The 19,826-nt window shown below is 43.5% G+C and overlaps 1 protein-coding gene and 1 long non-coding RNA gene across 3 annotated transcripts in view; one reads left to right on the top strand and one right to left on the bottom strand.

The window, feature by feature from the left end:
* The first annotated feature begins 1,602 nt into the window (after positions 1-1,602).
* LOC124033398 lies at positions 1,603-6,860 on the top strand. 2 transcript variants are annotated; one of them, XR_006838377.1, is made up of 4 exons: positions 1,603-1,771; positions 2,065-2,224; positions 4,767-5,172; positions 5,392-6,860. It is a non-coding gene; the product is annotated as an uncharacterized LOC124033398 (long non-coding RNA). The 2 variants fall into 2 exon arrangements; XR_006838376.1 differs by having other exon boundaries at positions 4,767-6,860.
* A 10,480-nt stretch (positions 6,861-17,340) lies between these two features.
* The window catches only part of LOC124033397 (apoptosis-inducing factor 3-like), a 35,564-nt gene continuing 33,078 nt past the window's right edge, over positions 17,341-19,826 (bottom strand). The window contains exon 20 of the mRNA XM_046345421.1: positions 17,341-19,758. Within this exon, the coding sequence (XP_046201377.1) occupies positions 19,719-19,758 (40 nt within the window). The 3' untranslated portion in view covers positions 17,341-19,718. The remainder of the gene's footprint in view (positions 19,759-19,826) is intronic.

Raw genomic sequence — 19,826 nt, 5'->3', positions numbered from 1 at the left:
TCTATCTGATTGTCTATTTTGAGAGTTTCTTATATAATGACAAGTAGCACAAGTTGTCTCTTGTCTGTCAGCCCCTATAGGGGCAGACACAGGTGTCTGCGCTGGATCCTTAATGTCTTGTAACTGGACCCTACCGGAGTGCAGTAACAGGAGCTCAAACTCGGTAACTGTGTTTGACATGCAGCTCGTTTGTGTCGTTGAAGGGACCTTGCCCGTGAGTCTTGGTTGGGTTGTGAATGGAGACCAGTCCTGTTGGTGGAAATCTATGGAGACGTCTCGTCTCGAGCCGCTGGGGAGATTGATGCATTAGAAGAGCGAGCAAAGAGCAGGCATGTTGATGCAGGAGAATGTTGGGAATGCTGATGTGCACTTGCAGCACAAGGCTGTGACAACCCAATGGGGGAGGAGGAGGGTAGGTATGTGTCTCTCAACATTCATCCATCCTGTTCTGATACTGAGGGAAGGGGTTTGCCTGGATGGGGAGGGTCTGTCATAGCTACATTTGATGTGTATGCATATGTGTGTGTGTATGTGGAGTCATGTTACCCCCGCTGTGCGTTGCTTCACAGTCGTTCTTCACTGGCTAGCTTTATGTCTCCCTCCCCGCCGTAAAGCTGCCAGTTGAAGAGCTGTTGTGGGTAACTATGACTACAGAACTCTGCAGATGGGGATGTTAAGACATGATTCAATCTAATTCAGGGCCCCTGATACCCCTCAGGTCAAGGACAAATCTACAGTTTTATACAGAGCAATCACTGAATGGAATTCTTTACCAACTCACATTTTTCAGGCCAAAAGTAAATCCACCTTCAAGAATACAATAAAAGTACATCTAATGTGATCGACCATATTACTGGACAGAGACTAGAGAGCATCTACTGAATGTATAATGTATTACCTGTCAGGTATTTTAATTATATGTAATGTCTAATTGTTAAATGTTTATAATGTCTTAATGACAATTGCAATTGTTTGTAAGGTCTTTTTAGTTCTGTGTTGGACCCCAGGAAGATTAGCTGATGTTATGCCGTCAACTAATGGGGATCCCAGAGTCAAATTGAGGGTTGATCGATGAGGACATGTTTGTGCCTGAGGAGTGGGTCAAACAATGTGTACTACTAGCACTGGATCAAAACAGAGGGTTATTGAAGTAGTTTACAAACGATTAATCATAATTGTTACTGCAGGAATATGCAAAATCATTTAGTTTAACGGTTTTGTTTGGACAGTTCTTGCATTCTCGCAGACTAGGGCCACATCCTCGAGTTTCCAAGTATTGACCGCACTGCGGCTTTATGGGTAACAAATAAAACAGACATTGGAGCTGACAGCCTTCAGCGGGACTCCACTTCTTATTTATCACCTACACATTCTCCAGAAGGGCAACCCTTTAGTCCAGAATCCAGTTCTGTATGTATGCACACAGCCAATCCCAATTCACCCCTTCCTCTTGGACTCTAACCCGCTAATGTTTGCAGATCTGTAAGGTGGAAGCAATATGGTGGAAGCTCCACCACTACACTGCTTATACCTATCCATATACTACAGATCTGCTAACGTTAAAGGGTTAGGTCCTAGGGGGAGGGGTAGGGAGCGAATTGGGGCCAGCTGACCCAGTTGGCGTGTGTTGTCGATGTTACGGACTACCTGTCTGCTGAGATCTCCACCCTCAAACAGAAGAAATTCAACATGGTGACGTTCGCGGACATCGCGGGCCTGTTGAACCGGGACAGGCCTCCCTTTGATGTCAACTGCGCTATCACCTCATTTGGTATGATTCCATGACTCGCCCCCTTCTCTGGTGTGGCTTCACATACAGTAAATGCACGCATGCACGCATGCGCAAACACACACACCCTGATCACATCACATAGGTAGGACTGCATCACCTTGTGTAATCATTCTGGTATGTTGGTGGGTGGGTCTGTGGGTGGGTGGGTGGGTGGGTCTGTGGGTGGGTGGGTGTGTGGGGGGTAACAAAGAGGATGCCTTTTGGAATAACTCTTCATCTTTTAGAAAATCACTCTACCTTGGACTGCTTCTTATCTTTACGTGTCTCTTCAGGGGAGCAGGCAGACCTGGTTTTGTGTTCTTTGACCCCATGGGCCAGGCGCTGTGCTAGCGCACGCTCAACATCATGAAGAAACTTAGCGATAAGATTGCGGACAATCTGCGATTCTACCTCAGCAAGGCAGTCGAAGCCGGGAGGGAGCTGGACAGACAGGTCAGTTACTCTTTGATGTTCGTTAAACCTGTATCTAGATCTCTAGATCCCTCTGCTGTCCATGCAGTGACTGGATCGATGTCTGTAAAAAAAAATGTGTTTATGCTACACTGCTCCAAAAAATAAAGGGAACACTTAAACAACACAATGTAACTCCAAGTCAATCACACTTCTGTGAAATCAGACTGTCCACTTAGGAAGCAACACTGATTGACAATAAATTTCACATGCTGTTGTGCAAATGGAATAGACAACAGGTGGAAATTATAGGCAATTAGCAAGACACCCCCAATAAAGGAGTGGTTCTGCAGGTAGTGACCACAGACCACTTCTCAGTTCCTATGCTTCCTGGCTGATGTTTTGGTCACTTTTGAATGCTGGCGGTGCTTTCACTCTAGTGGTAGCATGAGACGCACACTGGCTCAGGCAGTGCAGCTCATCCAGGATGGCACATCAATGCGAGCTGTGGCAAGAAGGTTTGCTGTGTCTGTCAGCGTAGTGTCCAGAGCATGGAGGCGCTACCAGGAGACAGGCCAGTACATCAGGAGATTTGGAGGAGGCCGTAGGAGGGCAACAACCCAACAGCAGGACCGCTACCTCCGCCTTTGTGCAGGAGGAGCAGGAGGAGCACTGCCAGAGCCCAGAGACCTCCAGCAGGCCACAAATGTGTATGTGTCTGCTCAAATGGTCAGAAACAAACTCCATGAGGGTGGTATGAGGGCCCGACGTCCACAGGTGGGTGTTGTGCTTACATCCCAACACCGTGCAGGACGTTTGGCATTTGCTAGAGAACACGAAGATTGGCAAATTCGCCACTGGCGCCCTGTGCTCTTTACAGATGAAAGCAGGTTCACACTGAGCACATGTGACAGACATGACAGAATCTGGGGACGCCGTGGAGAACGTTCTGCTGCCTACAACATCCTCCAGCATGACCGGTTTGGCGGTGGGTCAGTCATGGTGTGGGGTGGCATTTCTTTGGGGGGCCGCACAGCCCTCCATGTGCTCGCCAGAGGTAGCCTGACTGCCATTAGGTACCGAGATGAGATCCTCAGACCCCTTGTGAGATCATATGCTGGTGCGGTTGGCCCTGGGTTCCTCCTAATGCAAGACAATGCTAAATCTCATATGGCTGGAGTGTGTCAGCAGTTCCTGCAAGAGGAACGCATTGATGCTATGGACTGGCCCGCCCGTTCCCCAGACCTGAATCCAATTTAGCACATCTGGGACATCATGTCTCGCTCCATCCACCAGACTGTCCAGGAGTTGGCGGATACTTTAGTCCAGGTCTGGGAGGAGATCCCTCAGGAGACCATCCGCCACCTCATCAGGAGCATGCCCAGGCATTGTAGGGAGGTCATACAGGCACGTGGAGGCCACACACACTACTGAGCCTCATTTTGACTTGTTTTAAGGACATTACATCAAAGTTGGATCAGCCTGTAGTGTGGTTTTGCACTTTAATTTTGAGTGTAACTCCAAATCCAGACCTCCATGGGTTGATAAATTAGATTTCCATTGATCATTTTTGTTTGATTTTTTTGTCAGCACATTCAACTATCTAAAGAAAAAAGTATTTAATAAGAATATTTCATTCATTCAGATCTAGGATGTGTTATTTTAGTGCTCCCTTTATTTTTTTGATCAGTGTAGTTGGTTCAGAACTGGGTGGTATTACATTTTAAGATATAATAAATATATTCTCCAAAGCCAATATTTGGAGGATATATTTGCACGGGTGTTGTTATTATATTGGCCGGCAAACCATGCCAATATATCCTCCAAACACCTGCTTTGAGGTGTGGTGGAAATGTAATATTCATTACATACTATACTGTTTAATTAGACATGCTATGCTCTTTTTACCTAGAGAATTGTCCATTGCTATATGTTAATATTTTTTTATTTCACCAGGTAGGCCAGTTGAGAACAAGTTCTCATTCACAACTGCAACCTAGCCAAGATAAAGCAAAGCAGTGCGACAAAAACAACAACACAGAGTTACACATGGGATAAACAAACGTACAGTCAATAACACAATAGAAACATCTGTATACAGTGTGTGTTAATTAAGTAAGGAGGTAAGGCAATAAATAGGCCAATAGTGGCTAAGTAATTACAGGCTTTCTTGTGTGGCTTAGTCATAAGACTGGGCTTACAGCTAAGAGCCATTTGGTTGCGACCGCAGCATGTGACATCCCGTGGGTTTACTATCTACAGGAAGTCACATGTATGGAAACTTGCAGAAAGGAGCACATGATAGTGTTTTCTGTTGTGGATACAGTTAGACGGTTGAGCCCTTTGGCTATCAACCTCATGCTATCTTAAATCTGCAAAGACATCTAATTGCCTTTTACACACTATCTGCTGACTGGCACGTATACAATAAGAGTGTACTTCTATATAAATGCTGAGAACCGACACTGTTCGTTGGGTCTTAACTGCCCAACTGTTGAAGTGCATAGTTAACTGCTCAATTTTTACAGATATTATAATAATGTGTTGTTTGAAAGAATCTGCAACCTCTCTTCCTTTTGGTTAGAATTACCACAACAATTGGCGACGAGGATGGGACGCTAACTCCGCTTACTGATCGTTCCTGAGGAGACCGAGGTTAACTGCGCACAGGGGCACATTCAGATTAAGCGCAGCATAAAGGGACCTGCCTCCGACTGGCAGGGAGCGTCAGTGAGTGGATACAGTGGTTCCTCCTTTAAAAGTTGCGAATTTATACCACGGGATTTAGAGGTACCCATCCTCATGGCGTCATTGCTCCAGACCACCACAAGGGGGAGTTACAGCACTCATTATGCATTTGGGTCCCAAGGTTTTTATATGACCAATCATATAGAGTGGTTTCAATTACGAATTTGACGCGAGCTACCCGTCCCTGGTGACTTTCTTCAGCAAAGAAGGCTAACATAACATTACGGGGGAAGCAAATTTAAGTAATTGTAACATCATAACGAGTCAAGCAAAAAATGTACAATTGAGAGGAATATTTTAGTTAATGTAGAGACAAACGATTGTGCATATTTTTTTGTCATAAAGTTAATTTACAAAAATCGCTATTTAGCAAGTTACCTAACTAGCTAACATTAGCCAGATAGTTAGCTGGTGTTATGACATGAGTATGACATTCTAATTCGTGTTGTTTAATGTTTTAGGGACTCCTGAGAAAACCCGCAAACCAGGCTGTCATCATGAGACACAGTGGAAAGAATCTAGCTAGCTAAAGCATTTACTGCAAATTGAATGTACAAATGTGTAAGCTTGCCTTGCCGTGCAATGCAGCGGAAGTAACATAGCTAGCTAACTATTTAACGGTAACTAACACACTTTTGTACATCGCACTGGTCCGTGCAATTGACCTTATTTTAGCGCCCCAAAAATGTAATACTTCCAGATCAACTGTAATATCAATACCATTGTAAAGCACAATTTATCCCATCTTTAACAAACCAATGATGAGACCTTCATGATGCCCATCTCTGCATGATTCAAGAAGGCAATGAGCTCCGTCTGGTCTTTTTAAAAATGGCAGGTGGGGAAGTGAAACCTACTGCGTGATAGTGAAAGGGGAAACATCTTTTTTCACCTGTCCAACTTATCACCTTATCACCTCTAAAATGAAAAGAAAACACTGTGAAGAGTTTATATAACTTGTTATTCCATACCTATTTGTAGGTTTGTGTCGAATTTGAATGGGGTTTTTAGGGCAGCGCTAAAGTTAACAGCGGCTTTTGAGAGTCATGATGGCTTGCAGTTATGACGCAAAAAATGACTAATGTTATCCCCCTTACCCTGTCCCTTTCTTATTTTTAAGAGGTGAGATAAGCGCTACACCTGGTGGAGAGAGGCTGTAAGACACAGAATTAGTTGGTTTACGTGTGCTGTACGTTACGTCATGACACGACACAATTTAAAGTACAGCGTCGGAGTGGTCCGTTTTTTCAACTTTCACTCCAATACTATTGATCCATTACCATGTCAATCAACGCATGAATAGAAACGTAGTTCACACCCCAGATTTTGATGTCAATACAGTTGCTGCAGTCCCATTAGTTTTCATTGCAGCCTCATTTGAATGTCGTGGTTGCTCAAATCTGTACGGAATGGGGTTAGTCACCATTACTTGCTTATTGTGTAGTGGAGGATTAGAACAACTGTATGCCTATGGATGTGTAGCTAGCTACAGTATGTAGCCGATCTGTGTATGGACCCTAAAATGTTAGGTTCTGAACTAATATTCATACCAATCTATGAACCTCAGCTATCATAGTTGTTGCATCAACTTCAAGTCTGAATGGCATTAATGAAGCCTATGGATTGTGTTGAATATAATAAGTTTATTGTGCCAAGGATGCAAGTCCTATATACATGTACTGTAGTTATTACCACGCATGAGATCCCAACATTGTAGCCTGTACATTGAATATATTCACTGATCATGTACTCTTCCTTGGCAATTAAAGGTGCAGTTCAGGTATGAATCTCTGTGAGACATTCTTTTTCAGTCATATCCAATACCAGGTGTATCAAACTCCATTCATTGAATGATGCTGTGTCTGCATGTATGTACTACAATTATACACTTCAACAGTGTTTACCACTCCTGCACCTGGGGCATCAATGATTACCCATTGTAGCTATGCAATAGAGAATAAACGTGATTTAAGTAAAGGCTGATTTGTAATTCATATATACAGAAATACACCTATTCATATCTAACTCCCTTCATCTGCATTAATCTGATGACACAGGATAGGTGTAGTATTCCAATGAGATACCTCATTTCAACCAGTGGAGAATGTGAATAGCTTTAGTGAAAGTTCATTATCTAGGTGTTATAAATACATAATACATGCATTATAAATATAATAATTGTAATATTTTAAATACAAGTTCAAGCTATACTTCAATGCACATATGATGTGCATTATAAAAAAGGGTAAGAAAGAGGAGGTGGGGAGAGAGGTGTAGAAGACAGGAAACAAAAGAGGTAAAACAGGAGCAGGGAAGACAGCATATGATTAATGAATCACAGTGCTACCCTAATATTCTCTCAGTTCATCACAATTACATAGTGTCTCTTGCGGTGTCTCCTAACCAGCCTTGGGCTCCCAGTCGGCCCGAAGGTTATCTTAAGAGCGGGTGAGGTGGCATTGACGGGACTGGCTTCCTCTCTCACATCAAAACATACCTGCAGACGAGAGACAGATGGATATAGAGAGAGCATGATTAAGCTTTTTTTTATTTTAACACGGTCAGTCATCATAATCATCAGGAGGTGAAATGCAAAACTGACCTTGGATCATTAACTCTGGGACTACTACATCTCTATCTGTATTAAAGAGATGTAAAGCATCTCTTTAATAATATAAGTATAATATCCCTTATAACAAATAGTGATAACATTGGATAGATAGATGCATGTGAAAATAGCAGGATCATATCAAGGATAGCGTCACAATTTAATATAAAAATATCACTTGAAGCTTGATTAGGACTTGATCATTTGAATCAGCTATATACAAAAATGAATCGGCAAAAACTCAAATGTGCACCTGTAACGGATGTGAAACGGCTAGCTTAGTTAGCGGTGCGCGCTAAATAGCGTTTCAATCGGTTACGTCACTTGCTCTGAGACCTTGAAGTAGTGGTTCCCCTTGCTCTGCAAGGGCCGTGGCTTTTGTGGAGCGATGGGTAACGACGCTTCGTGGGTGACTGTTGTTGATGTGTGCAGAAGGTCCCTGGTTCGCGCCCGGGTATGGGCGAGGGGACGGTTTAAAATTATACTGTTACATTGATGCTGTTGACCCGGATTACTGGTTGCTGCGGAAAAAGGAGGAAGGTCAAAAGGGTGTAACGGATGTGAAACGGCTAGCTTAGTTAGCGGTGTGCGCTAAATAGCGTTTCAATCGGTTACGTCACTGGCTGAGACCTTGAAGTAGTGGTTCCCCTTGCTCTGCAAGGGCCGTGGCTTTTGTGGAGCGATGGGTAACGACGCTTCGTGGGTGACTGTTGTTGATGTGTGCAGAAGGTCCCTGGTTCGCGCCGGGTATGGGTGAGGGGACGGTTTAAAATTATACTGTTACACACCCCTTTGAGTCCCCAGGACCAGGACTGAGAACAGCTGCTCCTCATTGACCTCTTCATATGCAGACAGGCTTTCACAGCTCTCTGCAGACAGGCTTTCACAGCTCTCTGTATCCGAGGACAGAAAACCTCACAAGAACTAGACTACACAAAAGTACCTGCTCTCTCTAGAATAGCCTAGTCTCTCACTTTGACAGCTGGGCCTGCTATCCTTTCACCCTCCTCCAAAAAATACAAATGTTTGCCATTATCAAGAGTTGCACTGGGGATAAAACAATACCCTACATAGTGTAGGAGGACAGCACCTAAAAAAGATGGAGACTCATTACTAATCGAAGAGCATGCATGTATATGTCCTGACCAAAAGATGTCAGTGGTACTGTAGGGCTCACTTGACGTTGCAGCACAGCAAGATTCTCAGTAGACAGGGGGCATGGGATGTCAGGAACAATGACCCCATTGTCAGTGTTTCCAGATTCCAGAATATCCTCCTGATAAAGCAGGTCCTCTACCTGCTGAATCTGTAATTCTCAAAAGATAAATCTGGCAGCAACATGGGCTTGATAGTCCAGTGAAAATGGCTGAGTGTTTATGTGGTGTAAATCTTAAAATTAGCAGATGACATATTAAGGGTTTTTAAATGAATGCATGTGAGACAGGTTCCATGTACAACAAGACAGGCAGAGAGGAAGAGAGAAAAATAACACAGAACAGTTTAATTATCTCTGGTTATGGACACTTTTGCCAGCAATAAATCTTCCACGGCCTGTTCCTCGGACAGTGAACATACATCTGGCAATATCTAAATTTTCGACCCCTTGATCGCACTCTGAAAGTAAAGAAAATATATGAAAACAATAACTGAGAAATGACCGTCCAATTTAAAGCAGCAGATGTCATTGTCAGGATACGTCAATACAAGCACAGAAAGCTTAACACCAGACTGGTATTGTGGTTGTTCATTAGTTGATGGGAAATATGCAATATGCATACAAGTGGGAGCAGGAACAAAGTATTTTTGCCAAGCAATGCTACGAAGCTGGATCATTCTGGCAATGATACATGCACCATCTACATGCTGCAGAGACGCCCTAACTCTTCATCATAGTACACGATGGCCCATTGATTGGAGACTTCCTTTGACAATTCTAAAGCCCACATGAGACATTCTTGCCTTAATGTCCCTGACTGTCTGGTCTAATTCTTCATCTGACACATCAGAATAGTATTCCCTGACAGATATATTGTGTTCTTTCATCCTTCTGTAAAAAAAAAGCTAACCGTTACACTGTCATGAAATATGATTGTATATTGACTATGAAACAAATAGGACATGGCCTACTTATGAGTTGCCATGAAAGAAAGTTATATGAATTCAAATGAAAATGGCGAGAACATGCGTTTGTAGCTAAATGTTTTGGGTTAGCTTAAAAATAATAATTGCATGATTTATCATTCTACGGTATGTATGTATGTATGTATGTATGTATGTATGTATGTATGTATGTATGTATGTATGTATGTATGTATGTATGTATGTATGTATGTATGTATGTATGTATGTATGTATGTATGTATGTATGTATGTATGTATGTATGTATGTATGTATGTATGTATGTATGTATGTATGTAATATAGAAGAATGTTATGAACCGACACTGAATCGTAGGAGCTAACTACTAGCTATGTAGAAGTTGGACGGAAGAACACCCAGTGCTGCTTTACCTGAGATGCCATCATCACACAGTCCTTTGTAGGTTTCCACTATGACTTCCTTTGTGTCGGAAAGAAAGGCTGAACAGTATTGGTTGTAATCAAAATGACACTCAAAAAAATGGCCAAAATGGAGGGTGGTTTATAGCGAAATTAAATTGGAGTTTTGTTTTCAAATATATTTTTTGTTCTCGAAATATTTTGGGGGAATAAAATGCATAAAGTTTTGCGCTCTATTTCAAAATATTTGATTGCAAAAAATGTTTTTACTTTGAAGCCTCGTTTTTGCTTACAGAACAGTTATTTTTGATTGAAAATAAAGTTGGGAAGGGGGGGCTAATAGCTGAACAATAGACTATTCAACCTTTACTAAAGAATAGTCTAATAGCCGAGCTAGGTGTGAAAACCCTCCGTCCTATCACAGACCAGATTTGCCCTAACGACCAAGGGGGAGTTAGAGTACTGATTATACTTTTGGGTCCCAATGCACTACTGTGTCTCTAACTGACAATGAATGGGAAATATAAACCAAATAACAAACTGATAATTGTGCACGACTTCAAATGAAACAAGCAGGGAGCAGGTTTTGAACCCTCAACCTTCTTGCCTGAAGTGCAGTGTACTATCGACTGTGCACAAAACAAACTGATAAATCAATAGAGCGCATCCTTGTGGTAGCTTGCTACTCAATGTAATAAAGTAATGACTTTTCAAATAAGTTACCTTACACGTTATGCTGGCTGACAATTTGTTTGTTATGCAGGTGAATGAGGACCCAAAAGCGACTTGGCGAAAACAGAGTCTTTAATCCAGTAAAGTAAAATACAATCAAAAAACACAACTTCCACTCGTAATGACGAGAATCGACTGGAGACTCGATCTTGAACAGCAGGTTGCCTCGGGAAGGCACTTGAACCTAGCAGACTCAGACACCTGCTCACCACGCAGCATCTGAGGGAAACACGACACGACTGGGCGATACACAAACACAGCACGAACTACTCGTAAAGACGAGAACAGACTGGAGACTCGATCTTGAACAGCAGGTTGCCTCGGGAAGGCACTTGAACCTAGCAGACTCAGACACCTGCTCACCACGCAGCATCTGAGGGAAACACGACACGACTGGGCGATACACAAACACAGCACGGTGAACAATAGATAAGGATCCGACAGGGCAGGAACGGAAAACAAGGAGAGAAATAGGGACTCTAATCAGGGAAAAAGATCGGGAACAGGTGTGGGAAGACTAAATGATTGATTAGGGGAATAGGAACAGCTGGGAGCAGGAATGGAACGATAGAGAGAAGAGAGAGAGGGAGGGGGAGAGAGAGGGATAGAAAAAGGGAACGAACCTAATAAGACCAGCAGGGGGAAACGAACAGAAGGGAAAGCATAATGACAAGACAATATATGACAAAACATGACAGTACCCCCCCACTCACCGAGCGCCTCCTGGCGCTCTCGAGGAGGAACACTGGAGGCAACGGAGGAAATCATAGATCAAACGGTCCAGCACGTCCCGAGAAAGAACCCAACTCCTCTCCTCAGGACCGTAACGGAAAAACGAAAAAAAAGGGAAACTAGGGTACTACTCTAAAAAAAAAAAATGAGACACGGGTAGAGAACTGAAAACTTTAGAGCAAACAGGACCAAACAGGCCAGGAGAGTAACAACTAGGGACAGACTGAGACACAGCAAGGGCAGGAACAAGAACAGGAGAGATGCGATGGCAGGGAACAGACTGAGACCCAGCAAGACCAGGAGCAGAAGCAGAAAAATATGCACAAGGGTGGACCCCATCGTCAGTATCGGAGCGCTGGGACAGAATGGCTCCCACGCCCACCCCCGACGCGTCAACCTCAACAATAAACTGTTTAGTGACGTCAGGTGCAACAAGGATAGGAGCGGATGCAAAACGCTTCTTAAAGAGATCAGAACAACAATCATACGACCGGTGAGGAGGAAGGGAGTTGGTTCTGGACCGACTGAAGACCGTGCGCAGACCATGATATTCCTCCGGCACTCCTGTCAAATCACCAGGTTCCTCCTGAGAAGAGGGGACAGAACAAACAGGAGAAATAGCAGACATTAAACACTTCACATGACAAGAAACGCTCCAGGAAAGGACAGAACCACTAGACCAATCAAAAGAAGGATTATGACACACTAGCCAGGGATGACCCAAAACAACAGGTGTAAAAGGTGAACAAAAAATCAAAAAAGAAATGGTCTCACTATGGTTACCAGATACAGTGAGGGTTAAAGGTAGTGTTTCACATAATATACTGGGGAGAGGACTACCATCCAAGGCAAACATGACCGTGGGCTCCCTAACTGTCTGAGAGGAATGTCATGTTCCCGCGCCCAGGCTTCGTCCATAAAACAGCCCTCTGCCCCAGAGTCTATTAATGCACTGCAGGATGCTGCCGATCCGGTCCAGCGTAGATGGACCGGTAAAGTAGTACATGTACTTGACGGAGAGGACCGTCTAGTAGCGCTTATCAGTCGCCCTCCGCTTACTGATGAGCTCTGGCCTTTAACTGGACATGAAATGACAAAATGACCAGCGGAACCGCAATAGAGACAGAGGCGGTTGGTGATTCTCCGTTCCCTCTCCTTAGTCGAGATGCGAATACCCCCAGCTGCATGGGCTCAACACCTGAGTCAGTGGGGAAAGACGGTAGTGTCGGAGAGAGGGGAGACACAGTTAACGCGAGCTCTCTTCTATGAGCTCGGTGACGAAGATCTACCCGTCGTTCAATGCGAATAGCGAGTTCAATCAAAGAATCCACGCTGGATGGAACCTCCCGAGAGAGAATCTCATCCTTAACCTTAGCGTGGAGTCCCTCCAGAAAACGAGCGAGCAACGCCTGCTCGTTCCAGTTACTGGAGGCAGCAAGAGTGCGAAACTCTATTGAGTAATCCGTTATGGATCGATTACCTTGACATAGGGAAGACAGGGACCAGGAAGCTTCTTTCCCAAAAACTGAGCGATCAAAAACCCTTATCATCTCCTCTTTAAAGTTCAGATAATTGTTAGTACACTCAGCGCTTGCCTCCCAGATAGCTGTGCCCCACTGCCGAGCCCGACCAGTAAGGAGTGATATGACGTAGGCAATCCGAGCTCTCTCTCTTGAGTATGTGTTGGGTTGGAGAGAGAACACGATATCACACTGGGTGAGAAAGGAGCGGCACTCAGTGGGCTGCCCAGAATAACAAGGTGGGTTATTAACCCTAGGTTCCGGAGGCTCGGAAGAACCGGAAGTAGCTGGTGACACGAGACGAAGACTCTGATACTGTCTTGAGAGGTCGGAGACCTGAGCGGCCAGGGTCTCAACGGCATGCCGAGCAGCAGACAATTCCTGCTCGTGTCTGCCGAGCATCGCTCCCTGGAACTCGAGAGTAGAGTAGAGAGAATCCATAGTCGCTGGGTCCATTCTTGGTCGGATCCTTCTGTTATGCAGGTGAATGAGGACCCAAAAGCGACTTGGCGAAAACAGAGTCTTTAATCCAGTAAAGTAAAATACAATCAAAAAACACAACTTCCACTCGTAATGACGAGAATCGACTGGAGACTCGATCTTGAACAGCAGGTTGCCTCGGGAAGGCACTTGAACCTAGCAGACTCAGACACCTGCTCACCACGCAGCATCTGAGGGAAACACGACATGACTGGGCGATACACAAACACAGCACGGACTACTCGTAAAGACGAGAACAGACTGGAGACTCGATCTTGAACAGCAGGTTGCCTCGGGAAGGCACTTGAACCTAGCAGACTCAGACACCTGCTCACCACGCAGCATCTGAGGGAAACACGACACGACTGGGCGATACACAAACACAGCACGGTGAACAATAGATAAGGATCCGACAGGGCAGGAACGGAAAACAAGGAGAGAAATAGGGACTCTAATCAGGGAAAAAGATCGGGAACAGGTGTGGGAAGACTAAATGATTGATTAGGGGAATAGGAACAGCTGGGAGCAGGAACGGAACGATAGAGAGAAGAGAGAGAGGGAGGGGGAGAGAGAGGGATAGAAAAAGGGAACGAACCTAATAAGACCAGCAGGGGGAAACGAACAGAAGGGAAAGCATAATGACAAGACAATATATGACAAAACATGACATTGTTAGCTACGCTGTCCTCACGAACCACATAGCATATCATTACAGCAGTATGTACCGGTATGTTAGCTCTCCACCTAACATTAGTAGTTATACATCACCCGTGACAGTATATTAGCTATGTGTTATCTAACTACCCAATGTTTATTGACTTGATTATTCCCATCATTCTTAGCTTAGGTAAATGGTATAGTCGTTGTGTGTTCTCAATGGACATTCGGGTGCTTTCATAAATTTGCTCTGGCTAGTGAGTAAAATGGTCAGAGTGGTCTCATTTGTGTCTGAAAGTAGCTAGCAAGCCAGCCAACGTTAGCTTGGTTGCTTGACTGCCGTTGTAAGGCCAGAACGCTCAAATCAACCCTACTCTTCTGCCCAAACGTCCAGTGTGCGCTCCAAGAGCGAAACAGTCTGAATTTACCCAGAGGGTTTTTCGTTTTTCATGGAATAGAAACACCATAATATTAATCAAATTAATTAAGCACTTATCAGTCAAAAGTTTGGACACACCTACTCATTCCAGGATTTGTATTTATTTTACTATTTTCTACATTGTAGAACATATATGGAATCAGTTAAGAACAAATTCTTATTCACAAGGACAGCCTACTCCTTCCTCCCCTTTGGGGAATTGAACCCCGGTCTCCCGTCCAGTCCACACAACACAGGGATTCTTTTGTTAAATAGCCCAGTACTGTACTGCCGACCGTCACGTTGTACAGTGCCATATTTTCTGTTCCATCCTAACGGAAACCCAGAGTTTAAAAAAAAATCTATGAACATTTGAACATCTTGGCCATGTTCTGTTATAATCTCCACCCGGTACAGCCAGAAGAGGACTGGCCACATCTCATAGCCTGGTTCCTCTCTAGGTTCCGGCCTTTCTAGGGAGTTTTTCTAGCCACCATGCTTCTACATCTACATTGCTTGCTGTTTCGGGTTTTAGGCTGGGTTTCTGTACATCACTTTGTGACATCAGCTGATGTAAGAAGGGCTTTATAAATACATTTGATTGATTGATTATCAAATGCTTCTCAAAGATGCTCTCTGGTGGTCAAACAAGCACTAACTTGAATTAACAGAAAAAAATAGCTGACAATTAAATAAAGTGCCACAGAATGCTGCGGTAGCCCGCAAGGTGTGCCACAGTATTACACAACTTTTAAAGGAGGAAGCACTGTACGCCATTCCGAACATAGGAGTTAAGGGTGAGACTGATTTTCTTAAACACAACCTCGAAATGGTGAAAGTTAACTTCTAAAAAATCCTGTTCTAGGAACTGGTCATGCGTGTTAGAGATGCCATTCATTCAGTGACTGGATACGCCATTCCGAACATAGGAGTTAAGGGTGAGGTTGATTTTTTAAAATACAACCTTGAATTGGTGAAAGTTAACTTCTAAAAAATCCTGTTCTACGAACAGGTCATGCGTGTTAGAGATACCAGGACAAGTCCTGATGAAAGCGTTTCCAGAATCAAATCCTGAGGTATTATAGAGATACCAGGACCATGTCCTGAAGTAATATTCCATAGGTTACGATCGTAAGATGTAGATACATGAACTATGTTAAGAGAAAACAGTCTCCCGCCTGTCCAGAGCCGCCAGAGTCTCCCGCCTGTCCTGAGCCGCCAGAGTCTCCCGCCTGTCCTGAGCCGCCAGTCTGCAAGGAGCCGCCAGTCTGCAAGGATCCGCCAGTCAGCCAGGATCCTCCAGAGCCGCCAGTCAGCCAGGATCTTCCAGAGCCGCCTGTCAGCCAGGATCCTCCAGAGCCGCCAGTCAGCCAGGATTCTCCAGAGCCGCCATTCAGCCAGGATCAGCCAGAGCCGCCATTCAGCCAGGATCAGCCAGAGCCGCCATTCAGCCAGGATCAGCCAGAGCCGCCATTCAGCCAGGATCTGCCAGAGCCACCATTCATACGCCTCAGTCCTGGGCTACCCCTCAGTCCTGGTCTGCCCCTCAGTCCGGAGCTGCCCCTCAGTCCGAGGAGTTTGTTTAGTGGAGTGGGGCCCTTTAGTAGGGTTGCCAATCCTAGGTCGGCGGCGAGGGTCGCCGTTCTTAGGAAGAGACTAAAGCGGACAAAGACTATGGTGGAGTGGGGTCCACGTCCCGCGCCAGAGCCGCCACCGTGGACAGACGCCCACCCCTATGGATTTAGGTGTGCGGCCAGGAGTCCACACCTTTGGGGGGGGGGGGGGGGGGGGTACTGTCACGCCCTGGCCTTAGTTAACTTTTTTTTTCTTTATTATTTTGGTTAGGTCAGGGTGTGACATGCGGGATTTATGTGTTTTGTCTGGTCTAGGGGTTTTGTATGTTTATAGGGCTGTTTCCTTTCTAGGTAGTTTTGTATGTCTATGGTTGCCTAGATTGGTTCTCAATTAGAGGCAGCTGTCTGTCGTTGTCTCTGATTGGGAACCATATTTAGGCAGCCATGTTCTTTGGGTATTTTGTGGGTGATTGTCTTCTGTCTTTGTGTCATTGCACCAGATAGGACAGTTTCGGTTTTCACTTTTTTGTCTTTTTTTTGTTTCGTATTTTGTAATGTTCTCGTTTATCCTCAATATTAAAGATGTTGAACACTAACCACGCTGCATTTTGGTCCTCCTCTCCTTCAGCGGAAGAAAGCCGTTACAGTAATATATGGTGGTAGATCTTTGCTGTTATGGGGCTATTTTGCTTCAACTGGTCCTGGGGCCTTTGTTAAGGTCAACGGTAGTTATGGGAGAAAAAATTGATAGTTACATATTATTAATAATTTGACAATTTATTGTGTCATATTGTTTTTTAAATATTGCAATAATATTTTTGCGCTTGTTGGTTGTACCTTTGCCAAAACTCCAGTATTTTTCATCCATAGCTTGTCCTCCATCTTCTTTTAAATAGGGAGACAATTTGTTTTCAGCACTTTTATTTCTATGACTAATCAAAACTGATGGCGAGCAATATGATTGGAACATCGAATCGCAATAAAATCAGAGTATCTAATCGCAATACATATATAATCATGAGAAGCACAATACATATGGTATCGGCACCTAAGGAATGTTATAATATCGTATCACGAGGTCTCTGGAAATTCCTAGTTCTACTCAACGGCATCATGAACTACCAAGTACCAGGGCATTTTAGCCAAAAACCTGGTTGCTTCTGCCAGGAGGCTGAAACTTGGCCCCAAGTGGATCTTCCAGCAAGACAATGACTCCAAGCACGAATCAACATCCAGAAATAAATGGTTAATTGACTACAAAATAAACATTTTCCAATGGCTATCTCAGTCTCCGGACTTGAACCCCATTGAAAACCTGTGTTTTGAATTGAAGAGGACAGTCCATAAGCGCAGGCAAAGGATATCAAGGATCTGGAAAGATTATGTATGGAGGAATGGTCTTAGCTCACTCCAAACATGTTCTCCAATCTCATAAAACATTTTAGAAAAAGGCTCAGAGTCATTATCCTCGCAAGGAGAGAGTGCTAGATTATTAAAAACTGGTGCCAATAATTATGGACCCCACTGCACATATAGCTTTAATTCCAAAACATGCAGAGTAGTATAGAAAAAAATAGTTGAAGACTTTTATTTCAAAGTTTCTATTAATAAAAATACCATTCTAATCTTCCCTGTATGAAGAATATGTTTTTAAAACCTCTGGGCTTAAATATTTTGGAATCTTCAACATGCCAAAATAGAGATGGAAATGCTTTCTCCTCTACACATGTAAGGGAATTATTAACAAGTTCTGAAAACAAGACCTCTTCAAATACAGAGAACTAACATATGGTAAGAAAATAAAAGAAACAAATGAATGTGTTTGCAATGGGACCAATCCCAATGTGACCAGGCCTCAAACCTCAGTTCCCTGAGTTAGTAACAAAGAGCATTCATAGGTGACAACTACCAAAAATAGCCTTCAGCAACTATGACATGACCATATCTAAAAGAACAACAGTAATTTACCTTTTAGAAAGCAGACATGTTATTCTATTGCGCAAGCATGAACATAGATTAAAGTACATTTCAATTTCTCATTTATGCAATCTACGAGCCACCAATAAATAGAGGTACATTGTCATCCTTAAAGGAGTGATTTGTGAGCATCTTGTGAGGATTTCATGTTTGTGTGTGTGTGTGTGTGTGTGTGTGTGTGTGTGTGTGTGTGTGTGTGTGTGTGTGTGTGTGTGTGTGTGTGTGTGTGTGTGTGTGTGTGTGTGTGTGTGTGTGTGTGTGTGTGTGTCTGTGTCTGTGTCTGTGTCTGTGTCTGTGTCTGTGTCTGTGTGTGTGTGTGTGTGTGTGTGTCCGTGCATTTATGCGTCAGGTGGGGAAAGAGACAACTATGGATTGTTTGTAGTTCATCTTGTTATGATACGTTGCATCACACTGGACTCAGGGGTAGCATAGTACATGTAAATCCGTGACACTCCAATTAGTATGATATGTTACGTTTCGTATGGTATGTATTAATTTGTGGATGTCAAATTACAATTTCTATGATATGTTATGAATTGCAATTCATGCAATATGTTACGAATTGCAGTTTGTACAATATGCTACAAATTTTTCAAAATGCATGATATGTTACGAATTCCAATTAGTTATTGTTAACATTAGCTAGGTGGCTAGGTGGCTAATGTTAATGTTAGCTGGGTGTCTAACGTTAGCTAGGGTTAAGGTTAGGGTTGGGTGTTATGTTAAGTGGTTAAGGTTAGGGGAAGGGTTAGCTAACATGCAAAGTAGCTAAAAAGTAGTAAGTACTTGTAAAGTTGCTAAAATGCTAAACGCGTTATACTTAACGTACATAACATATCATACTAATTTGAATATCCCAGATTTACACATACTATGTTATGTCTAGTCTATAAGACCAGGCTGTTTGCACGGCTTTGAGGCAAACATTGTGCTGTTAAGGGTCAAAATGCAAAGCTGACAAATCTAAGCATTGTTTTTATGTGGCTTTTATAGGTAACAATGTCTTTGCTTCTATGAGTTGGGGCTGAACAATCTATTAGAAATCCTATTATGTCAATTACCAGATATACTGTACATTGCCTGTTTTAGCCCACATGATCATACTTAACCAGATTAGTTTCATCTCAACCTTAGAAAACTACCATTTCAAACGGTTTTGTTTACAGTGTATTGAGAATTATAACTATATACAAAAAAATGTACAAAAAATTCAATACCCCTATCTGGCCCCTTATAAAAAAGTGTACAGGTAGATACATAATGCAGAAGCACAGAGACTGCATCCAGGATTGCTTCACTGTGAAGTAGCATTAGGACACAGATCTTCCATTATGGCATTAGAGCATGTTAACACCATATATGGTTTATGCTTTTGGTAAGAATACTGTATGTACAGCCTATCACCGTGGAGGTTCACTGTAGAACCGTCTCAGTCTCGATTCCAGGGGAGCAACTCCAACAGTCCCAGACATGGGTCTTCTGCTGTATGTCTACAGTATGGCACAGCATCTCACCAGCACCACAAGTGTCCATAGTTAGTGTCCAACAGACCCCAGATGCACGGAGAGCCTGAGATGTGGAGGCTCGCTCACTACGACCCTTTGTCTATCAACCAAGACATGTCCCCTGTCCTGCAATGCGGAGGAAACGAACCAACAAAAAACATCACTCAGAGTGCATATTATGCAGTTTAGACAAT

This window comes from Oncorhynchus gorbuscha, linkage group LG04, assembly GCF_021184085.1.
Source record: "Oncorhynchus gorbuscha isolate QuinsamMale2020 ecotype Even-year linkage group LG04, OgorEven_v1.0, whole genome shotgun sequence".
In the NCBI taxonomy this organism is placed as follows: Eukaryota; Metazoa; Chordata; class Actinopteri; order Salmoniformes; family Salmonidae; genus Oncorhynchus; species Oncorhynchus gorbuscha.
Note: the sequence above shows the minus strand (reverse complement) of the source record. Positions and strands in the feature narration are given on the sequence as shown.